This window comes from Poecilia formosa, unplaced genomic scaffold, assembly GCF_000485575.1.
Source record: "Poecilia formosa unplaced genomic scaffold, Poecilia_formosa-5.1.2 Scaffold167, whole genome shotgun sequence".
NCBI classification, from domain to species: Eukaryota; Metazoa; Chordata; class Actinopteri; order Cyprinodontiformes; family Poeciliidae; genus Poecilia; species Poecilia formosa.
The window spans coordinates 1,109,195-1,129,837 of NW_006800106.1; the positions used below are offsets into that span (position 1 = coordinate 1,109,195).

At 40.3% G+C, this 20,643-nt stretch overlaps 1 protein-coding gene and 1 long non-coding RNA gene across 2 annotated transcripts in view; one reads left to right on the forward strand and one right to left on the reverse strand.

Annotated features, from left to right (window-relative positions):
• The window catches only part of LOC103146714 (uncharacterized), a 31,074-nt gene extending 11,034 nt beyond the window's left edge, over positions 1–20,040 (forward strand). The window contains exons 4-5 of the long non-coding RNA XR_477171.2: positions 17,908–18,082; positions 18,256–20,040. This is a non-coding gene — a long non-coding RNA (uncharacterized LOC103146714). The remainder of the gene's footprint in view (positions 1–17,907; positions 18,083–18,255) is intronic.
• Positions 478–18,258, reverse strand: arhgap25 (Rho GTPase activating protein 25). The gene is made up of 11 exons (XM_007564732.2): positions 18,004–18,258; positions 12,001–12,203; positions 11,382–11,469; positions 11,108–11,221; positions 6,367–6,571; positions 4,462–4,594; positions 4,300–4,373; positions 3,616–3,737; positions 2,552–2,706; positions 1,559–2,106; positions 478–1,459 (listed from the first exon to the last, which is right to left on the reverse strand). The coding sequence occupies exons 1-11, from the start codon at positions 18,065–18,067 to the stop codon at positions 1,258–1,260; spliced, it is 1,908 nt and encodes a 635-aa protein (XP_007564794.1). The 5' UTR covers positions 18,068–18,258; the 3' UTR covers positions 478–1,257.
• Positions 20,041–20,643: the final 603 nt, after the last annotated feature.

The window sequence follows — 20,643 nt, forward strand, 5'->3', positions numbered from 1 at the left end:
AAACAGTGTGATGAAATGAAAGTTGGGGTAAAATTACAGTGGATCTCCGAAGTCCCATTTTAAATGACAAGGTTTTGTGATATGAAAAACGAGACTTCTGTTAATGTGACATATGTTGTTAAAAACAAAACAGTCTAATCTGACGTGGAATAAAATTCTTGAAGTACATTTTGATTTGTTTTCTGTCTTGTTTGGTGGGATCCATCCATTTTTACTTGGAAATATTTTTTCAAACCTACCTTGTAAAGCCTCTCCAAATCTGTCTCTTGTCCACAGCCACCTTTATCAAAGCATTAAAAATAATCTGTCACATTTAGTTCTGGACTTTGTCTAGGCCATTCCATTTTTGTCTTGTGAAGTAGATTCCTTAGTTAGTTTGGGTGTTGATGCTGTTTTCTGTAAAGTTAAACTCCAACCTTAAAGTTCTGACTGGTATTTGGAACAGTTTACAAAATAATTTAATTCACAAACACGCACAAAAATGCACAGTATGTTTTATTCAACATGTAGGTGTGGTATTGTTTCCACACAAAACACTGTTAGAAATTGTGGCCCATTATTCAAGGTTTGCTTTCATTAAATGATAAAACATCTGGCACAAGGTTTTTGGAAATGTTTGTATCGTTCCCCTGACTGATACCTTTAAACTACTCTTTCTTAACTATTGCTTAGGATAAGAGATGCAACACAACAAATGAAATAAAAACGCTACAGGGAGAGCTGAGCTTTATTTCACGTTAAACAGATTCATCAGGCAGATGTGAACTCTTAAAGTTGACATGTAAACTGTGCATAATTTATTGAAAAAATATAAATCCACACCTTCCCTTACGTCTAATATTCATATTCATTAAAAAAGCTTTAATTTGTGCTTTTCACTAACTTACGAAAGAAGAGACAGATATTGACATAGACAGCAGCTTTTACGCAGTCCTGTTGAATCTGATTAGATGGCTTTCAGAGTCGTGTTGCCCAGTCATGTGTTAAATTCATTACTTCCAGGTGTGGCTCTTCCTGCCCCCTGCGCTCTGCCAATGCTGCCCCAGATAACAGTGACTGAACGGTAAGGATGCATCTTCTCAAGTATAAAACCTCTTAAGACAATAAGACTTTTCTTAGAAGCACAAGCACATGAACCAATAACTTATCTCTAATAAAATATTCCAGCAGTATCAAACTGCCGCTATTAAATTAGCTCTGGTAATGTTATCAGACTTAGAAAATACAGACTATCGGACAAGCTCCTTTTTTTCTTTTTTAAGTTGAAGCTTGTTTTTCTCGGACGAGGAATTGCTGAATGTCTCTTTGCAGCTCGTCGTTGCGTTTCTGGGCCTGGTCTCTGCTGCGTTCTGCATTCTTCAAGCAGATCTCTAGAGCAGCCACACGGCGGCGCTCTGCCTCCAGAGCAGCCTGGAGCTCTGCCACAGCGGCCTTCAGCTCCTTGTTCTGCTGTTCTATCCTGCAGGAATCAGAGAGAGATAGTCTGTTCATATGGGAAGTAGGCATGTGGGAATGCTTGTTTTACATTAAGAAAGTTCTAACTACCGGCTGAACTTACGTTTTAGCAAGCTGTTCAGGGTCCTCCTTCTGATTTGGCTTGCTGTTGACCTGCTGCACCGCTCTGTTCGCCATCAGGCTGTCCACGCTCTTTTGGTGAGTCAGCACCCGCGCAGGCTGAAGGCTGCTCTCAGGTTTCTGGGCGGCGGTGGTGGAAGAAGAACTCGTGTGGTCACTTCCCCTCCGCTCTGTTAACCTGCTCCCATCCTCCTGGACGCTCATCTGAGTTCCTCCGAAAAACGACCCCGAAGTCCGCAGGTCCAGGATTTTGAAAATGTCCTCAGACAAAGTCCCGCTCTTCTCTTCGCCGCTCTCGTGGATGCGGCTCCACCTGTTGAGGGCGTCCGCCTTGGCTGCCATCCCGGTGAGGGGGCAGTTGAAGGTGGGCAGGGTTTGGGTGCGCTTGCGGGGACTGCTGGACCAGTCGTCCGCGCCGGGCGACGTCGGGTCCTGGACGACCGGCTTGTGGAGGAAGTCGCTTCTTAGTGGACCTGGACTGTCGATGTCCTCCTCCTCCTCTGGAGACTCAGACATAGACGCATCTCCCAGCTGAGCAAAACAGATAAGGTTAGTTTGAACCACATGTGGTCAATAAATTAGACATTTTGGAACAGAGGAGGAGAAATTTTTATGTGGTTCATCGTCATGAACAGTTGGCTGGACAGCGAGCTTTATTTTAATCCAAACATAAACAACATTAGAATTTATTTGGTTCTGGTCTCCAAAAGCACCAAAAACAGTATTTCTTTCCACACTCCTTGTTATTGAATCAACAAAGCATCACAATTTCAACAGAACAAGACTTCACCAACCCACTAACATCTATTGATACTACCCTCAGGGTGCAGGTAGCATAAGAGGTGCAGCAAGAAGCCTGATTCCCTCGGTAATAAAATGCATCAATAACAGATACAGCAGAAAGCGATTTGCGTGTCTTAAATGTGATGGTTGGAAGGTGATGATGCAACCTGTGTTATGCAAGTCTAGTCCATACCTCGGCAGATTCCCAGCCCACAAAGCTCCGAGGGGCATTCTTCTGACTGTCAGCCTTGTTTGAAGGGGAAGCTGGAAGAACGTCTTTGGAGACAGGAAACAGAGTTTCGTGCTGCTTGATCATCACTCTCATCAAGTTCTGGATCTGAGGAGTTGCTGTGAAGAAAATCAGATAAATGTAACAAATTGTCTTCTGAGTGTTTCCTCATCAAACTTTTGAGAACTTTGTCGTTCCCTGGGTGGACGCAAGGTTGAATGGGGCCTCGAGCAGAATTAGACTTGGGGCCCCGTCTTGCTGTCAGGAGTATCAACACCTTTAACAGCGTTTAAAGACAGATTTAGTGGAATCTGAGGAGGGAGTGGAGTTTATTATAGTGCGTTCACACCAGTAACCCTATCGCGCCACGCTAGATGCTCGAAACATGCCACAACGGCCCTCGACACGCCACCACAAAGACTTTGAATGTAAACCAGACACACCTGACGCTCAACACACGTTTGATGTGAACACACCGTTAGCCTGGGCTGAAAATTTGAACTTGTAGGACCAGATTGTTTCTATGGTAACACAACAATTAAAAATAAATAAAAATAAATATATATATATATTATATTGTACTTCACACTTTGCTAAATACATTTCCCATTTCTTTTTAATTTGAAATGTTAAGCAATTTACCATACTTGAACATTACTGAATTTGTCAAATGTAATGGTATTGCATTGTAAATAAACAGAAATAAAAATTTAGATCTACTGCCGGTGTTAAAACTCTAGCATTCATGGGAGGCCCCTGATGGTTTGAGGGAACCTTAGAACCGGCTTAGCTCACTTGTGGCTGCTGGTAATGTTTTTATGTTGCAAGTTAACAGAAACCAAAGTTGTTGTTTTTTTCTTATTTTGTTTTCCCAAAGAGTCAGAATTATTTTAAGGGCTTCTGCATAACATTTGTAGAGGTCACAACAGTTTAAAGCCAAAACACCAATAAATAATTTCAGTGCTGAATTACAGTGACAAGATCTGTGAGAACGTAAGGGAGGCCAGTGAGTTTTAAGATGTTCTCACCCTTCATAACGGTCATCGGATCTTCTAGCTGAGGTTTGAGCAGGTTGATTCCCATCACAGTTGCCAGGTTCTCCACATTCATCTTATTCACATCAGAGTGTTGCTGCACCTGAAATAAAAACCTGACAAGGACGGCATGTGTCTGGTCGTTAGCATGTCTGGATTACACAGCAAAACTATTCACATCCCCTGAACTTTATCACGTTACCATATCACAACCACAAACATATTTTATCGGGACTTTAGGTGAGAAACCCAAAGTATTGCATAATTCTGAGGAGATTAACGCACAGTAAGGTTATGAAGCCAGACCTTAAGTCAACTGAGAATCAGATGCTCCCCACCCAGTCTGACTCAGATTTAATGTGCAATATGCAGGTCACTAGAAAGTTCAACCTGGAAGCTGAAACCACAATTATGCTCCGTGTTGGGTTGAGCCCATCCCTTAAAATGCCAATGAAATCAATGAACCTTGCATATAACTGGACAAAAATGTGAAAAGTTCAATGGGGATGAATACTTGTGCGTGGCAGCTGTTTTTACCCATCTGGTGTGAGGGTCACGATTGCAGATGGGAATTATGGCTTTAATCTGGTACGTCTCAAATTGTGGCATTTATGTTTGAGTTGTGCACTGTCCCTTTTTTAAATCAAGTTTCTAATCATTATTATTACTGCTACTTACCGACAGACATAACTGAGAATGTTGTAGTTGGCTCTGGGGAGAAGAGCTACTTGTTGCTCCAGCTTCTCCCAGCCCTGCAGGGACATATCAACCATAGGTCAAAGCTTGTTTCAAATATTTAAGGCTGAATTTGCCGACACATTCACCGTCGTAGCAGCACACCTCTTTGCTCCTTGTATCCAGCAAGTTAGTGCAGTCCAGAAAGTCCTGGTACTGAGACCACGGCACCACAGGTTCAGGCAGCTCACGCAGGTACAGTTTGAGCAGCGACGCCACCGTGTGGACATCTGTGTCACTGTGGAAACAATATTCAGTGAGCGTGATCTCATTATTGTCCATTTAAACAATCCAGCATTATAAAAGGGTAAGTATTGCTGGGTGATTTTATGCTAATGTGGATTTCAAATGCCTTCTCAAGACTTTTAGTCATACAAAAGTTAAATAAATATGTTTGGAGACTTTTAAACAAGCATTGTTATGATGATGTATTGGTAGTGTTGCTAAAATGTAGATGACAAAACATTGTCATGGTAACAGAAAAAACCCCTAAAACACATTGTCTACCAGGTTTCAAATACTTAATGCAGTAATGACCTGAAAGCAGGTCATTACTGCATTACTCATTACAGCGAGTAATATAATGAATAGTTAATGCATTATATTACTCGCTGTACGTTTGCTGTAATTATTACTCATTACAGCGAACGCCCACATCCATCTTTATGGTTTGATAAAGATGGCTGTGGACAAGAGATAGATTTGGAGAGGCTTTGCAAGGTAGGTTCAAATAATTTGATACTTTTGATACTGTCTAGAATTTGAACCAAATCCAAAATTTGTTCAGGGTCGAGCCAAAACAGTTTGCTTGACAAGCCTGCAATAACAGCACAGAGAAAACCAAACGAGAATGCACAATGTAACGTTGTGTTAATCTACTAATTATCATCTAAACAGAGGAGTAGACGCACTGTTGAAGATAGAAAGTTTGTAATAATAGTGATGCATAAAATGTTTATAGTGCTTGTTTGGACACTCAAAGCTGCTTCCGTAGGGTCCAGTTCATTAGACCGTAACAAGCGCAGCACAATAATTGCGCACACAGGGACCCACTGCTCCAGACAATTTGAACTTGGTTCACAATTGGGAGTCATTTCAGATTATTACTTAATCTGATTGGATCACAAGACAGCTTAAAGTCTCCTAAACTCTGCAGTCGTCAGTTAAGTTCGGTGTTAAAGTTCCTGACAGAGCAACTGGAAAACGGCTGGACATGTTTGGAAACATTCTGGAAGAGAGACTCTTCTTTTTAAAAAAAGAATATGGCACCAGAACTGCTTCAGAGCTCCATCTAAATTCATTTTTAAAAAGTGAGTGACAAGATTAAAGAAACCCAAGCACAGGATATCACACCCACTGAAAAACACAGCAGATGATGATGTGGGATTGTTTAGCAGTAAAATGACCTGCTATAGATGACTTTGCATTTTACTGAATTGTGTGTGTACTTTGGGTTTTCTATTTACACACTGTGTATCTATTTTGGCTTCCTCTTTGCTTCCTAAATATGCCAGTGTTTTAAATAATAGAACCTGGTAAAGACCACATCATTTTCTCGCCTTCTGTTTTGCTCCCTTAGACTCAACCTGTTTTACTGGTGGTTTTAGAGCCTTTGACCCTGGCTGCAGCTTTTTACCCTGACATGCTAGAGAGTTCAGGCAGAACGTTGGGGACAAGCGGACATTCTGACAGACTCAACATCACAAGCTCCTCTGACAGCACTGTAGACTAGAACAGGATGTGGCCTCGCCCTCAGCTCAGAGAACTCCGAAATCTTTCAGTCTCTTTCTACTTCTCTCTCTTTCCTCCTTGTTTTTTTTTTCTCTTCTACATGAAACGTTGATGCTGATGTCTCCTTTTAAGGCAGTGGCTTTCTTCTCATAGATTTTCTACGCAGGGTAGACTTAGGCATGCTACAGAAATTTCTAGCGTAGTTTGGTCACAACCACATTTTTATCCGTAGAAGTTCTGACAACATTGTGAATATGCATTGAGTCGTCAGCACATTACCTCGGAAAGGAAGGCCTTTCTCCTGCGTCAAAGGCGTCTCTAAACTGTCTGACAGCGTTGTCCTGACCGGGAAGGCGGAAGATTCCCTCCTCTTCCAGCCCGTGCTCTATGATGAACTCTGCACACTTCTGTACCAGGATTGGTACTGTGTGAGGCCCGAAGCGCTGCTCATATGTTAAAGTGTCAATGAGACTCTTTCCGAACACTGTTGGAGAGGGAGCACAGGTCAGAGTTCATCATTCAGCAAGGAAGAGAGTGGGCAAAACTAGCATGAAAGATGAAAACCACTGCTTATCAAAAAGAACTCAAAAGTCCACATCCTATTGATCCCTGTGACGGAAAAACGTAAAAGTATTGCCAGGTGTCCCATATGGTCCATCTGACGTAGAGCTAACATCAATCCAACACGATATTGTGATGGTGAATGATAGTTGTTATTTTAAGCTCAAGCTTACTTGAGCTTAAAATATCAAGTCAGTAATATATATATATATATATCTGCAAAAGAATTTCTTCTCTGCCTTCTTCCAACGCTTCTATTGCCATCTGAAGAAACGCATCGCTCCCGATCAAAAACAAGCAATCAGAGCCAGGAGGAGGGTCTAATCTCTGTCAGTCACTCTTGTGTACCACAAGTTCAACGTGCTAATGGCGGAGAAACAACTTATCATTACAGGAAAACTCTTTATCCGCTGTCGTTGGTGGCCATGCTAACTAGCATTAGCAGTCATTGCAGGCTATGTTGTGGTGAACTAGCTTTAGTGTAGCAGAGAACAAGAGGGAGAGTGTGAACGGATTCTGATTTTCTGTCTGACTGAGCGGCGTATTTCTGCAGATGGCAATAGGACTGTTGGGAAGAGGAAGAGGAGGTTTATTTATTATATTTATTATTTTTTTTGCGGATTATCTGTCTCATACCGTCACATTGTAGTGACAGTTTTAACAAATGTGTAAAGCCTCAACTTTATAATCTAGAAAGGGGCAAATACTTTATGGCAGATGGAACTCTATTAGCATGTGACTCTCATGGGTGTTTTTGTCCACTCTATTTTTTCCCCACTTCCCCTTATTGTTGTGAATATAGACAAGAAAACAGTTATTTTTAAAAGCGCAGTGTAGCTGCCTTTTGTAAAGACACTGGAAGTCCAGTTGTAGTTGGTAGAGGCTAACAGGTAGAAAAGCCTGTGTCTCAAACGCGTAGAGAGGATTTGAAGTCTGTTTTGTCGTTGTGCTCACTGGCTACACCCACACTACTCTTTATTTTAAGCATTTAGCCAGAATTAAGATTCTGATTGCTTTCATAAAAGCGGTTCCTTGTTTTTAGTTATGTTTTTCAAGCTGCTCCTAATTCAGTAAGTCTTTTTGCTGCCTAGCGGACGTAGCTGACGAGAGATTTTCGATGTGCAAAATTTTGAAAAAAAATTAATAAAATTTTATACTAATTTAAAAAAAACTTGTGGAAGCTGAGTCAGATTAGAAGACTTCTGCCTCAGTCTTTTTTATAGCATCCAACAGGTTTTACATTTACCACTGCTCTGTATTAGACTTCATTCCTCCTCAACCCTCATGTCCCCGATGAAGAAAAGTGTTTCCAGTGTAGTGTGCAGTATTAGTGTTCAGCAACAACATGTTCTATTTGATAACATCTGAGAGCGTCTTCTTCTACACATTTGCTCCGCCTCTCTGAAGGCTTGTGGTAAACCTCAAATAGGACTTTGTTTGGGTCAATAACTCAGATAGAAAACTTTATAAAATAATTTGAATAAACTGAGCTTAAAGCACTGTTTGATAACTAGGACTAATTGGAAAGTATGTGTGACTGAATTGAAACTGTCTTTTACAAAATGCCTTGATTTGAGATTTTTTGTTAATTAGTCCTACATAAATAAACCAAACTGAATTTGTTGTTTGCTGCACGTACTTACAGATAGAGTCTTTGAAGTTCTTGACTTGTAATTGTTGTGTTTGCATCTTTGGTTTGTTATTTGATGCTAATTTGTTGCAAAATCCAGAGCAACCACTAGCTGATTATTTAGTAGCTAGAATCCACCTTTGTTTGTGTAAACCTCTATAAATCCAGCTGTACTCTAAAAGGAAAACTTGCAGAATGGAAAAGAGAACAATGAAAACTCTGACCTTCAACACTGACTCAAATTAGCAACTGAATATCATTGTTACTCAACAAACAGCTCTTCGTTTACTATAACAATATATCACTCCATTTATAAATGTGGTTGAATCTTTAAATACAAGAGGATGGTGTCATTAGCCTCTGCATGAAATGTCACATTTATAATTACCTAGCAGAAGCTGTCAGCTTTGCTTATCACAATGAAGAATGTACACAAACATCTATTGTTCAAAAACTTTCTCAGAGTTCATATTAGAGGGTAGGTTTGTTCTTTTGTGAGCAAACTTCTGTGAAGTAATTATCTGTTGTAAACAATTTTATAGAAGTGAGTTTGTAGAAGGAAGGAGAAATTAACATGAGCTTATGCTAATACCGGTTTAAGCTAATTCTTCACTGGCAACCTTAGCAACAGTAGCTCACCATTGCTGAGTTTGAGTTTGTTGGTGCCTATTTTAGCCAAACAACATTGTCAATATGTGAAATTGCGTGTGCTGGAGCCGTTATGGGGTTTCTGTCACGGTTTTTCTGAATTAGCTCATCAGAGAAGCTAGCTGCAGTCAAATCCCTGCTGAACAGTTAGCCACATGTCATCTTCACGGTAAAATATTTCACCTGTGGTTTAGCGATGAGGGAACCAGTTATTTTGGTTAGCATGTTTGCAATTTGGAACTATTTAAAAAATAAAACATCTGTTGAGTTTGTTACTTGCTAAGTTAGCAGTTCAAATAGTTCATGCAGCTGTAGCGTAAGAGCTAACTAACTATGGAAGGAAGTAATATAAAGCAACACACTTGGGTGACTATACCGCATGGATGCTAAGGGTTGTGAGTTTGATTCCAGCTTCCTACTGTTGCATGCCAAGTTATCAGTGTATCAATGTGGCTAGATATATAGAACTTATGTATATATATATTTTTATAATTTTTATTTTTTTTTCTATGGTGCCCAGGGCACTGCATGACCACCCCTTGGGGTCGCCACTGTTTCCAAATGGCTAGATATAAGTGAAGGTTGTGATGCGTCTTCAGCTCTCTCATGGGTCGTTCAGAGAACATAAGCAGGCAATGAATGAGATGCTGAACAGCTGGAACATTTTCAAAGAGTGAGTCCACATTATTTTATGTGTAGGGACTGATGTGTGCAGATGTTCATTTGACCATCACCAAGCGTCAAAGGCAGGAATTTGACTGCCTTTGACGTAGTCAAGGCAGCCAGAAACGGCAAATATTCAACTCTTTAGATGAGAATCTTGGGCAAAATAAGTCATGACTTTGACACCCTGTATTGAGTTTGAAAGTTTAAAAGTTCAGCAAAGGTTTAGATCAGTGTTTCTCAACCCTGGTCCTCACCGCCCCCCTGTCTTGCATGTTTTAGGTATTTCCCTTCTGCCACACACCTGAATTGTATTTCTGGGTGATTAACAGGCTTCTGCAGTACTTGATGGTCATGCAATCATTTGAATCAGCTGTTCTGGAATAGAGGTACATCTAAAAACATCCAGAGCAGGGGGGCGGTGAGGACCAGGGTGGAGAAACACTGGTTTCGATCCTCTTCAGTCAAAGTTTATTTTTTCCTCCTTTATTAAATTTATCTTTGAAAATTGAAAGGTTGAGTGAGAGTTTTGGAAGCTAAGGCTTTCTCACGGTGATCTCTCAATCCCTGACCTGTAAAGTTGTGTCCTTTCCTTGTTCTGTTTGTGTCATGGCAACAATCACGATCAGGATGTGATGACAGCATAGAGCAGTTATCATTTCCGCACCATCAGATAGATTGTGTTCTATCTTATTTTACACTTTACTCTCTATGGTTTTGGAAATTAGCTCTATGCTAACACAAGTTCTAGTTTTTATTGCAATCTCACTTTGAGAAAACTTCCACAAGTAAGATACTGAGTTCTGATAGCAGAACCCCTCTTTGAAAATAAATGGAAATAATTTCTCCCAGATACATGGTGGCAGGCAAAACACCATTTTGTGGATGGTGGCAGTCATCCACAAAATAAAAAAATGCAGAAATGCATAAAACAACATGGACATAAAAACACGTGGAAAGAGAAAATAAGGTAATCCTGGCAGCATATATACTTGTGTTAGAAACTTGGAAAGTAAAAAGTTAGTGAATGTATGGAGTGTTTAGTATTGGTTTAATTAAAACCAAAATAACAAACATTATAGAAACTAGAGTACATATATCATAATTAATGCATTATATTTATATACATACATTTTTAACAGCTGTTGCAATAATTGTTACCTTTTTTGCTTTAAATGAAAGAACCAAGATCATGTTTTACATTTTTGATTGAAATTTTTGCCAATATTGAGAAATCTGTTTTAGTTGTAACACAATGAGAGTCTAAGGCACCAAAATCAAAATAACACGAAATATCTGTTGAGCTGCCTGTAAACACTATTCTTTCACCCATGATGCCCCCTGTGACCTCTGGTGCCCTTCCAGGATTCGTCAGCTCTGTCCAAAACCCGACTCAGCAAAAAAGTGATGTCTCAATCCGACTACTCCTTCCAGTTTCTTAACTCGATAGCTGTTTTTTGTCACTGAGCGTGTGCTTGAGCATTGAATCGCTTCGGAAAGTCAAAGATTTCCACCGACCTGCACTCGTCGGCATTCCGATGACTCGGCGCAGCGTTCGGACCCAGTCATCCAGATCGCTTTGGGAGCTAGCCATGAGCACGTACGGACACCGCTCTCTGTCTCCGGTCGAATCTGAAACATTTCAGTCATTTTTTTCCCCTCGTGAACAATTTTGTGGATGTTACAGTGGGTTTTTTTTTATAATGCAGAAAGTCTTGCGACAAAATTTGTCTCCAAAATTTCTTAGCGTTGCAACAAAAGCATTCTCCATCAGGGTTTATTAAACGCTTACGTGGTGTGATCTCAAAGAGGTACTTTCCAGCATCATCTGAACTTGGTGTGAGTTCGTTGACTTTACTGAAGCGCAGCTGGATGACTCCCTGTTGGCCAGAAAGAAGAGTCCAAACAAAGTAGAAGTGATATTAAAAAACCTCGTATTTTAGCCTCATATTTACATTACACGTGAAAGGAGATATTTATATTTTGAGCAGACTTTCTCAGCTTCCTACAGCCTAACCATCTGCGTTCACATACAGCTGTTAGCAGCCAAGGTTGAGAAAATTAAAGTTTTTGATGCAACTATTAGTGGCTGTGGTTTCACGCTACTCGTCCACTTCTAGCCAGCACACGATCAGCTACATGATGCATTTTACACGGTCAGGAATACACAAAGTCAAAGTCAAGCATCTCAAGCATCAGTAATTTGTGTCCAGGAAGTGTGTTAAGGCAGCTAAAAATGTTTGTGGTGTTGATTGGAAATGATTAAAAGTACATCTCACACACAGCTAAGCTCAACAGAATAAACAGATAAATATTTAAAAAGTTTTTTTCATTTTACTTGACAATTACAACATATTCTATCGACATTCTAATACTTTTTGCTCTGGTAAAGCTTGGGGACTGCCACCCACCTGCACAGTGGTCTCTTTGTCATCTTTGTGGTAGGTCAGAGTGCTTCCTCTTAGCACGAAGTAGCGCTGCTGCCAGTTTTTCACCAACGACCTCTGTTGCTTCTTGAGCCAGCCGGCCTTCAGGGGCATCTCCATGGACCTGGGGGAGCACGGCGAGCCCGACCCGGGGGCCCCCTCTCCAGGAATCACGCTCTTGGATCGGGCTGCCGCGACACCACAAGAAAGCGCTCGGTGTTACCGGCCTGCCGTGCAAACCTCTGCCACCCCCCGCCCTCCACACTGCAAAATACTATCAAAACACCCGGGGGGCATTCAGCTGCGCCGCCGGCACTTCCTCTTCTCTTGTATGAATATGCATCAGCGACTGACTGACTATAACCTATTTCTGTTCAGTCGAAGCTGAAAGGAAGCTGCTGATGCTGTTAGCTGAGCTGTTTCCTGTTGAGAGCTGCGCGAGCTCAGCTCTGATTGCTCTGTAGAAACAAGTGGTGATCAGAAAAAAGCCAGTGAGAGGTCAGACCATCGGCCCCGACCGGGCCGTCGTCGTTGCACATCAAGCCTGATGTATTAACACTTCAGTATGATTAACATTTTAAAGCATGAACCTTCCAGGAAAACTCTGACAAGTTAAAGAGCTCTACTGCTTAGGAAGCCGTTATCTGGAGGTTCACAGCAGGAGTGTCCAAAGCGCAGCTCATGGGCCGTCAGCAACGAACTTGGGGCGGCCCTTGATCACAATTCAAGAATGATGTAAATTTGCCAGGCAGTTGGATCCAGAAAGGCATTTAAAAACAATGTCTGGTTCAATTTCCACTGATGCCAGGCTTTTAAAAAAGTTACAGACAATTAAAAGTCTTAGAATGGTCAAATGCACTGCAAAAACAAAATCGTCTCAAGTATTTTTGGTGTAATTTCTTGTGGAAATAAATGCCTTGAATAAGGGAAATAATCTGCCAACAGAACTAGAATTATTGACATTAAACAAACTTCTATATCTTGCTGAATAGTTACTAGTTACAAGTTAGTTTTGTCTTAATTCAAGTGTAATAAGATAGTCGCACTAGAAATTAGGAAAAAAAAGACTCCGTTGCAATTTGTGATTTTGCAGAGCGTAATGTGCAACACAAAGTATTTATCCAGGATTTTACTTTGAATTGAATCTGAACAGTAAAAGGGGCAACAAGCAACCAAAATTGCAGACTTAGGCTCGGTCATTTAATACACTTGGCAAAATAAAACAAGCCATTTCCTGTTCTTATTACTGGAAACCAGTGTAGAATATGATTTGTTGTTTGTTTTTTTACTCTGGCAAACCTGCAAGAGGCTTTTTTATATTTTAAATCTACAATTATTTACAGATCCCTTGTTGACATAAATCTTCCTTATTTTATTGAAATATTCCGTGCTTACATTATTGTTGAACAGATGGGGAAAAAATAATATAAAATTGTTTTGGTTATTACAATTAAAAGTAAAAATACAAAACATTCTCTGGCCCCCGTTGTACTTTCAACGTGACATCAACAAAAGTTTGGACCCCGCTGGTTTAAAGGGACAGTGAAGAAGAAGTGGAGGAATTGTACATGCTATAAGAAGACACGGTTGGTTGGAGACCGCCTGAATAACACCCAGGGTGGTGGGACTATGGAGATAATGGATTCAGACTGAGCCAGCTTCCCTCAGTTATTCTCAAAGCCACCGTGTCTTCTTGAGCAAGATGACAAGAGGAGATGAAGAAGAAGAAGAAGAAGAAGAAGAAGAAGAAGTAGGGCGGCTCAGGGGTAAACAGGAAGTTGTAACATCCCTGCCGGAGGCTCGCTCTACTCTTTGAAGGTCTCCACCTACGAGGCTGTGAGTCCTTTGGTCTGACTTGAACAGTGCTGGGATCAAACCATGACCCCACACACAGCCTGGCTTCAAACTGGACCCGCTGTGTCACGGCGGCCTTGACATTATCACTTTGACCTCTCTAAGACAAACATGGAAGCCCATTAAAGGGGCAGCATTGTGTCACATAATGACATTTTATAGCACAATCAAGTGACTATGTTAACTTAGGTTGTTAAAAAAAATTCTATAACTTAAAAGAAGTTCAACTTTGAAATAGGGCCTCTGTCACTTTAAAAACTCCTGCCTTCAGGAAGTCATCACAACATGGCTCCTCTATTTAGCCTGTAACAATGTTTTTACCATCATCAGTGTATAAAGTCAATTTTAGCAGTTTGCTGATCTGGAGCAATGAGGTGGACAGCGAATATGGATACAAGTAAATATGGTTGTAAACACTTCAAAATTGGGGGTAAATATTATATTTTTTTCATGCTGTTCATTTAGATTCCTATTTCTCTATATTTAAACTTATGTTGCACCAATATGAACGTTTGGACTGATATCGATATACAACATGCTGTTGCTCTGGCCAATAACTGATATACACATGAATTTCAGATATTATATATGTTTCACTGCCATTCGACACATTGAAATAGACAAACACACCGCTGACTTCCACATGGCTTCGCTGCTTCAGTTAAACTACCCACAATCCTACACTCCATCGACATCCTTATCACATGACCAACCTCCTCTGCTTCCCCTTCAAAAACAAAAGGCAACAAGATGGGGAATAAATGTTGGTTATTAATGTCAGCCCAGCTTTATTTATCAGACCGATACAAACATGATCATTAATGACTAATATCCTTGTCCTTGATACCGATGTTAGTGCCAATACATCATCCATCCCTAATGTAAACTATCTGTGCTTTATGGACGGCCATGATGGAGGATCAAGCACCTCAGCATTTGCAGACAAAAACAAAACATCTGTTCTTAATGTCTCAGCTGTTTTCTCTTTCCTAAACTTCTACAGGTGTCCCAGCCCCTGCCTTTACTCAAACCACATTATTTGTCTGCGGTAAGCACACACATCAGGAAAAAAGGAACACACGACACTGAATGCTGCATTTCAAAAGCAGACGTTATCAGACTGCTTCCTGTTTAACAGATAGCAACTGTAGGAACATCACCAAGCAAAAGTAATCATCTTCACCTTTTTCAGATTTTGACACTTTAACACATTGATGCATTTTATAGGGGTTAAATCACACAAAGCAACACTTAAATAATGTGATGTTGAAACAGAATAATGAATGGTTTTCTGTTTTATGTTTACAAATAAAAATGTAAAATGTTGGCATGAATAGCCACTATGAATAAAATGTTTGCAATTACAGCTGCTTCGAGGTTGGTACATAAATGCTCATTTATAATTATGAACTAACACAAATTATGAACTTAATAATAATTAGCATGTGAAACCAATTTTTTCCTACGCTGCCTGTGTAGAGTCTAGAACCTTCAGCTCAGTCTCATGCAGTAAAAGGTTTTTCCTCCACCAAAGCTGTTTTTTGAGCTCTGTGCATCTTCCTCTAACCTTGACCCTCAGTAAAGAAATAAGTAATAGGACCCACAGCATGATGCTGCCACCTGCCTGTTTCTCAATGTGTTCAGTGTGCAGTGTTAGTTGTCCACCACATGCAGCATTTTGTGTGTAAGCCACAAAGTTGCATGTTGGGCAGACCAGCCTGTTGTGTTCTCTACTTGGCTTGTGGCAATCTGCAGACAGGACTTCCTACCACTTTCTGTTAGCAATAGGGGTTTTTGTTTGGTTTTTCTTTTTTTAATCTTTCCTCTTGTATAATGCACAAGGCAACTTTGTGGCTTGCTCAGCTAGTAGTTTTCCTTTCAACAAATTATCCTAATATTCCCTCCTCTATTCAGTAAGTATTCTTATTTAGATATATCAGCATGAATATAAGAGAAAGACACACAAAATTTGTTTGATAAAGGGGTTTTAATACTTTTGAAAGACACCACAGGATAAGAACAATCATTTAAATCTTGGGTATGTAACTTACAAATAATGTGTGAAAAAAACTGAGCTCCTCTAGCTCGGTCAGAAACAACCAATCAGACAGGAGGAGGGTGTTAGTGCTGTCAATCGGCCTCATGTACAGGCTGCTCACCCTCTCCCTCTTTCTCTGTGCTACGCTACAGCGAGTTCCTAAAACAGAGCTTGTCATGAATTCTAAGGCCAGTCAGCATGGCCACTGAGGATGATGAATAAATGGTTTCCTGTAACATTAAGTTGTTTCTCTGCCATTAGCATATTTAGCAGCGCGTACATGAATGAAATATACATAATTTAATCAAAAACAACCAATTAGAGCAAGAAGGAGGGTCTTAGCTCTGTCAATCACTGCTATGCTCATCCCGTCTGGCTTGATCTGTGCTAAGCTACAACTGGTACAACACTACATAGCCTGTCACCAACGCTAAGGCTAGTTAGCATGACCACTGATGACAGCATATAACTGTTTTCCATTAACAGTAAGCTGTAACATTAGCACATTTAGCAGCAGGTGCTCTAGGTTGATTGATTGATTGATTGATTGATTGATTAGCTCTGATCGGTGCATTTCTTCAGACGATAACAGCATTGGGAGGAGGAGGAGTTCGATTTTGTCTCAGATTATCTTGAACTATGCCATCATGATATGCCATCATGATATGACAGTTTCTACGTAAAAAAACAACAACTTTTTTATTATTATTATAAACGTCACACAGTTTACCTGCAAGTGGATGTTGCAAAATGTCAAAACATTCACTGAACAGTTCCTGCAATGCTGAATAAAATCATCAGGAAATCCTGTGTCAGGTTTGCAACATTCACTCCCAAAGGTCTGAACTTGACCTCTCAGATTCTCATGAAAGGACATTATGTAGCATGATTGTACAAATACGTTCAGACACACACACACCTACACACACACACACACACACACACACACACAGGTTTTCATTTCTATCCGTATAAGGAAACGGTATAGACTTCCATTCATTTGTGCGACACCTAGCCTTGCCACATACCCTAAACTCAACCTGTCATCCCAAAAACAATATTCCACTGCATCAGCACCGGGCTGGATGAAAGCATCCTTTGAACCTGGGTACGTAAGTGATTGCTAAGAGGTCCTAAACAGGCAACATAAACAAGTGTAAGTACACACACACCACTGTAAGCTCATATGTACAGGTAGGTAGAGCTACTTTTGCAGAAACTAAGCTCTTGCATCAGTTTCCTGCTGACAGCCAGGATCAGTGAACTTCTAAGTCAACAAATCAGTCACCCGTCACGGTCTGATGGAAACAAGTTGACGGTCATGAGCATTTAAGAACTGTATCCCTCAATAAAGTGAAAGACTTAAGACCACGACACAGTTGGCAGTGGAAGCGACTTTAGAAGTAGATAAAGTGAACACGAATGAGAGCAGCTACTTCCTTCCACTGTGCCGAACCTCCAGTTGGGGCTGATTGTAAAACCCGATTAGAGCGAAGGCAGAAACGCCGCCGCTTCAGGACCAACGCTTGTGTGGATGTTGCAACCGCTGTGTCGTGAGAGGAACTAAGGCAAGCTACCTCACCGAGTTCTCCCTGTGCAAACACAGCTCAGTGTGGTATCAGTGACTCTGACATACTCTGCATAGACAGTTCTGCAAAAACACACAAACGTGGAAATGGTGAACCACTTGCAAAACACTTTAAATAGTCCTACGCGTCCAAAACAGAGAATGGTAGAAAATGAATAACAGTGATTTGCGTTGCAGGTGAGGTTCTAAAAGTAAATCTGGTTATCATCAGCGTAGACGGCTCAACCACGGAAGAAACCCACATTGAGAACGCTGGAGGCACAATCCGGCGGTCTTTTTTTTTATGTCTACGTCTCTCTCTCTCACACACACACACACACACGTCATACTTGTGTGTCAAATCCCAAAAGCTTAAAGACAACAGAGAAGCAAATAATGAAGGACCTTCCATTGTTTTTTTCTCTGTTTCTAGACGACAAACTGCTCAAACTACCCATAGTGTGTGTGAAGCATGCAGAGAGGAAGCCTCGCATTCCGTCTGACAGCCGGCGACACCACCCAGCCTTACCTATCCGAGCCGTCTCAGTCTTGAAGGTGCTGAAGTCCCAGTTCCGAGGTAGTTTCAGAGACATTCTCCAACGGCACAGGTAAGGTGCTTAAGTTCCCACATGCACCTTTTTGCTAAAACACGCGCACATACACACACCACACACACACTCTTTCGCACGCACACATTAAAGCACGCAAACTGATGATAATGCAGATCACACTTCCTGTTTCCTGTGTGTTAATTGCTCTGTTTTTTTTTCTTTTCCTCCAGGTAGCAGCTTGTAACTCATCTCTTCATGTCGCCTGCGTTTCCATGTTAGTGCCCGTCTTCATGAAGCTGACCAAGTGGCTGGGAGGGGGGGAAGTGGATTTGCTGTGCAGAGTCTTCAAGTGACTAATGTTCACCGGTGTCAAGAGAAGAAAAGAAGAAGAAACCACCACCAGCGTCTTCTTAAAGGAAATGGTTTTATGCCTCTTGTTATGACTGGTTCAGAGAGCATGTTGCCTCACCACTTGGGCTGCAGGGGCACAAATCCATCCAGCTACTATATCTGCATACCCACTTCTCTAAAAGGTGAAAGCCTACTCCGCCACCGACAGAAAGGTCTCCATCATCAAACAAAATGAGAACTTTTTATAGAGGCTGGTGAGAGGAAATCGACCAAATAAGTTTCAAAATGGGGAAGATGACCACAAAAAAAAGAGAAGTGAGAGTACGCCTTCATGTCTTTAAATACATTTATTTTTTTTTTCTCTGAACAGAGCCAAAAACACATTTCAGCGTTAAAGAATACCTCTAGATATTGTACAATTTACCAAACCATTGCACAGATAAAGAATAGATATACAGATTTTTTTTTTTTTTTTTTTTTACAGATTTATAAGGTAATCTATGCGCATAATAAAGTAAAATGTTTCACATAGGAGAGCCTGCACAGCAAGATGGACAGACATGACTCCCTTACATTCCTCTGATAGACTCCTGGCAAAACACAGTGCACAACAGGTCAGTGGAGCCCTGAAGACGAACGAAAAGAAAAAGTTTATCTAGTAAACTAACATTTTCATAAAAGGGCAGCGGATTGATCTAAGCAGAAGTAACAAATTGCCAAATATCTCCATTTATGTACAGCCTTAAGGTCATAATCAACAGGCTGAGGACAGGAGCTCTGGCTCCCTCTGGTGGCAGGTAAGTGGAAGGGCAGTGCTGAGCTGCTGAACCAAAAATTAAAACTTTGTAAAAATGTAACTACTGTGGCGGCTTCTGTTGCGATACTGTTGAGAGTAGGAGGAAAAACTACGTAAATCATAAGCAACGAGCTCCCGAGCTGAGGCACGACACCGAACAGGACAGGAGCCTAGCAACGGCAACCATGGCAACAGCGAAGAAACTCTTCAGCTACTTTTCTTTTACACTCGTTTTTTTCGCACATGGCGATAATGATTTTTTTTTTTTTTGCCTGACAAAAACTACTAAAAGGACACCAACATATATTTTAAAATTACAGCAGAGTTAGAGAGTTAATAAATAAATAACTTGAGAAAGATGACGTCTCGAATGACATCAATAAATAATCAAATTCAATTCAAACACCGGGGAAAAGTGATGTCTGGGTGACATACTTGGAAAAAACTAGAAGATGGTATATAAAATAAACATAAACACCTGGAACACGTTTAAATGACACTATTTACCGCCCTTTTCCTTTCCTGCTACTACACCAAATGCAGTTTATGTATTGTTACAAATATTGGTTTTATTCCATCGTACTAACAGAAGTCATCTAGTTTTAGTTAGAAAGACTAAATGGTCCTTTGAACAAAGTTGTTATCTAAAACACCGTCAGTGTAAAAGAATTTACTTAGATTGCTAATCAGATTTTATTTTAACTATAGAAACACATAATCTTAGAAGATGTTAGTTTATTTTTTCTGTGATAAATTATTTCCAATGATAATTAGATGTCTTTAGAGAAGGATGGAAAAAAACAAACTGTGAAAACTACATTTCCTCTATTGAGTAATCTTTTAGTTCACGTTCTAAAAGATATTTCGGCAAAAAAAAAAAAAAAATAGGCCAACAGTAACAGGAATACTTTGGTATACTCTAGTAGAGCTGCACAATATATCGAATCACGTTAGTCGTGTAATTTCAAAATCACAAAAGATATTTGATACGATATTACATTTCTGTTACCAGGCATTGATGCTTCACCATGGGAAAAAAGAAAATGCTTTGCTGCCCTTGATTCCCACACCTGGTACAGACTTTAGTCAAAGCAATTCAAATGGATCGGAGACATTTCAATGTTTGAAAGGAAACCACAGTAAATGTGAGTTTCGATGCTACAATCCTGTACAATAATACTTGGATTGCATGTTTTTGTAACGTCATGCTGCCTTAGATTCCTAATAGAAAAAACAAAACAAAAAAACAGGGAGGCTACAAATTAGCATTTGGCAGATAATGGAGGGACATATTTAAAAAACGGCAAATATCATCTTAACATGTCTAATGTTTTATACTCATAGAAGTTTGGCAAAATTCTGATGCCAAATGATAAAAAAAAAAAAAAAGAAGTAATCAGCTTAGGAATGTCGCTACCAGAATAAAAAAAAAAAAAAAAGAAGTAATCAGCTTAGGAATGTCGCTACCAGA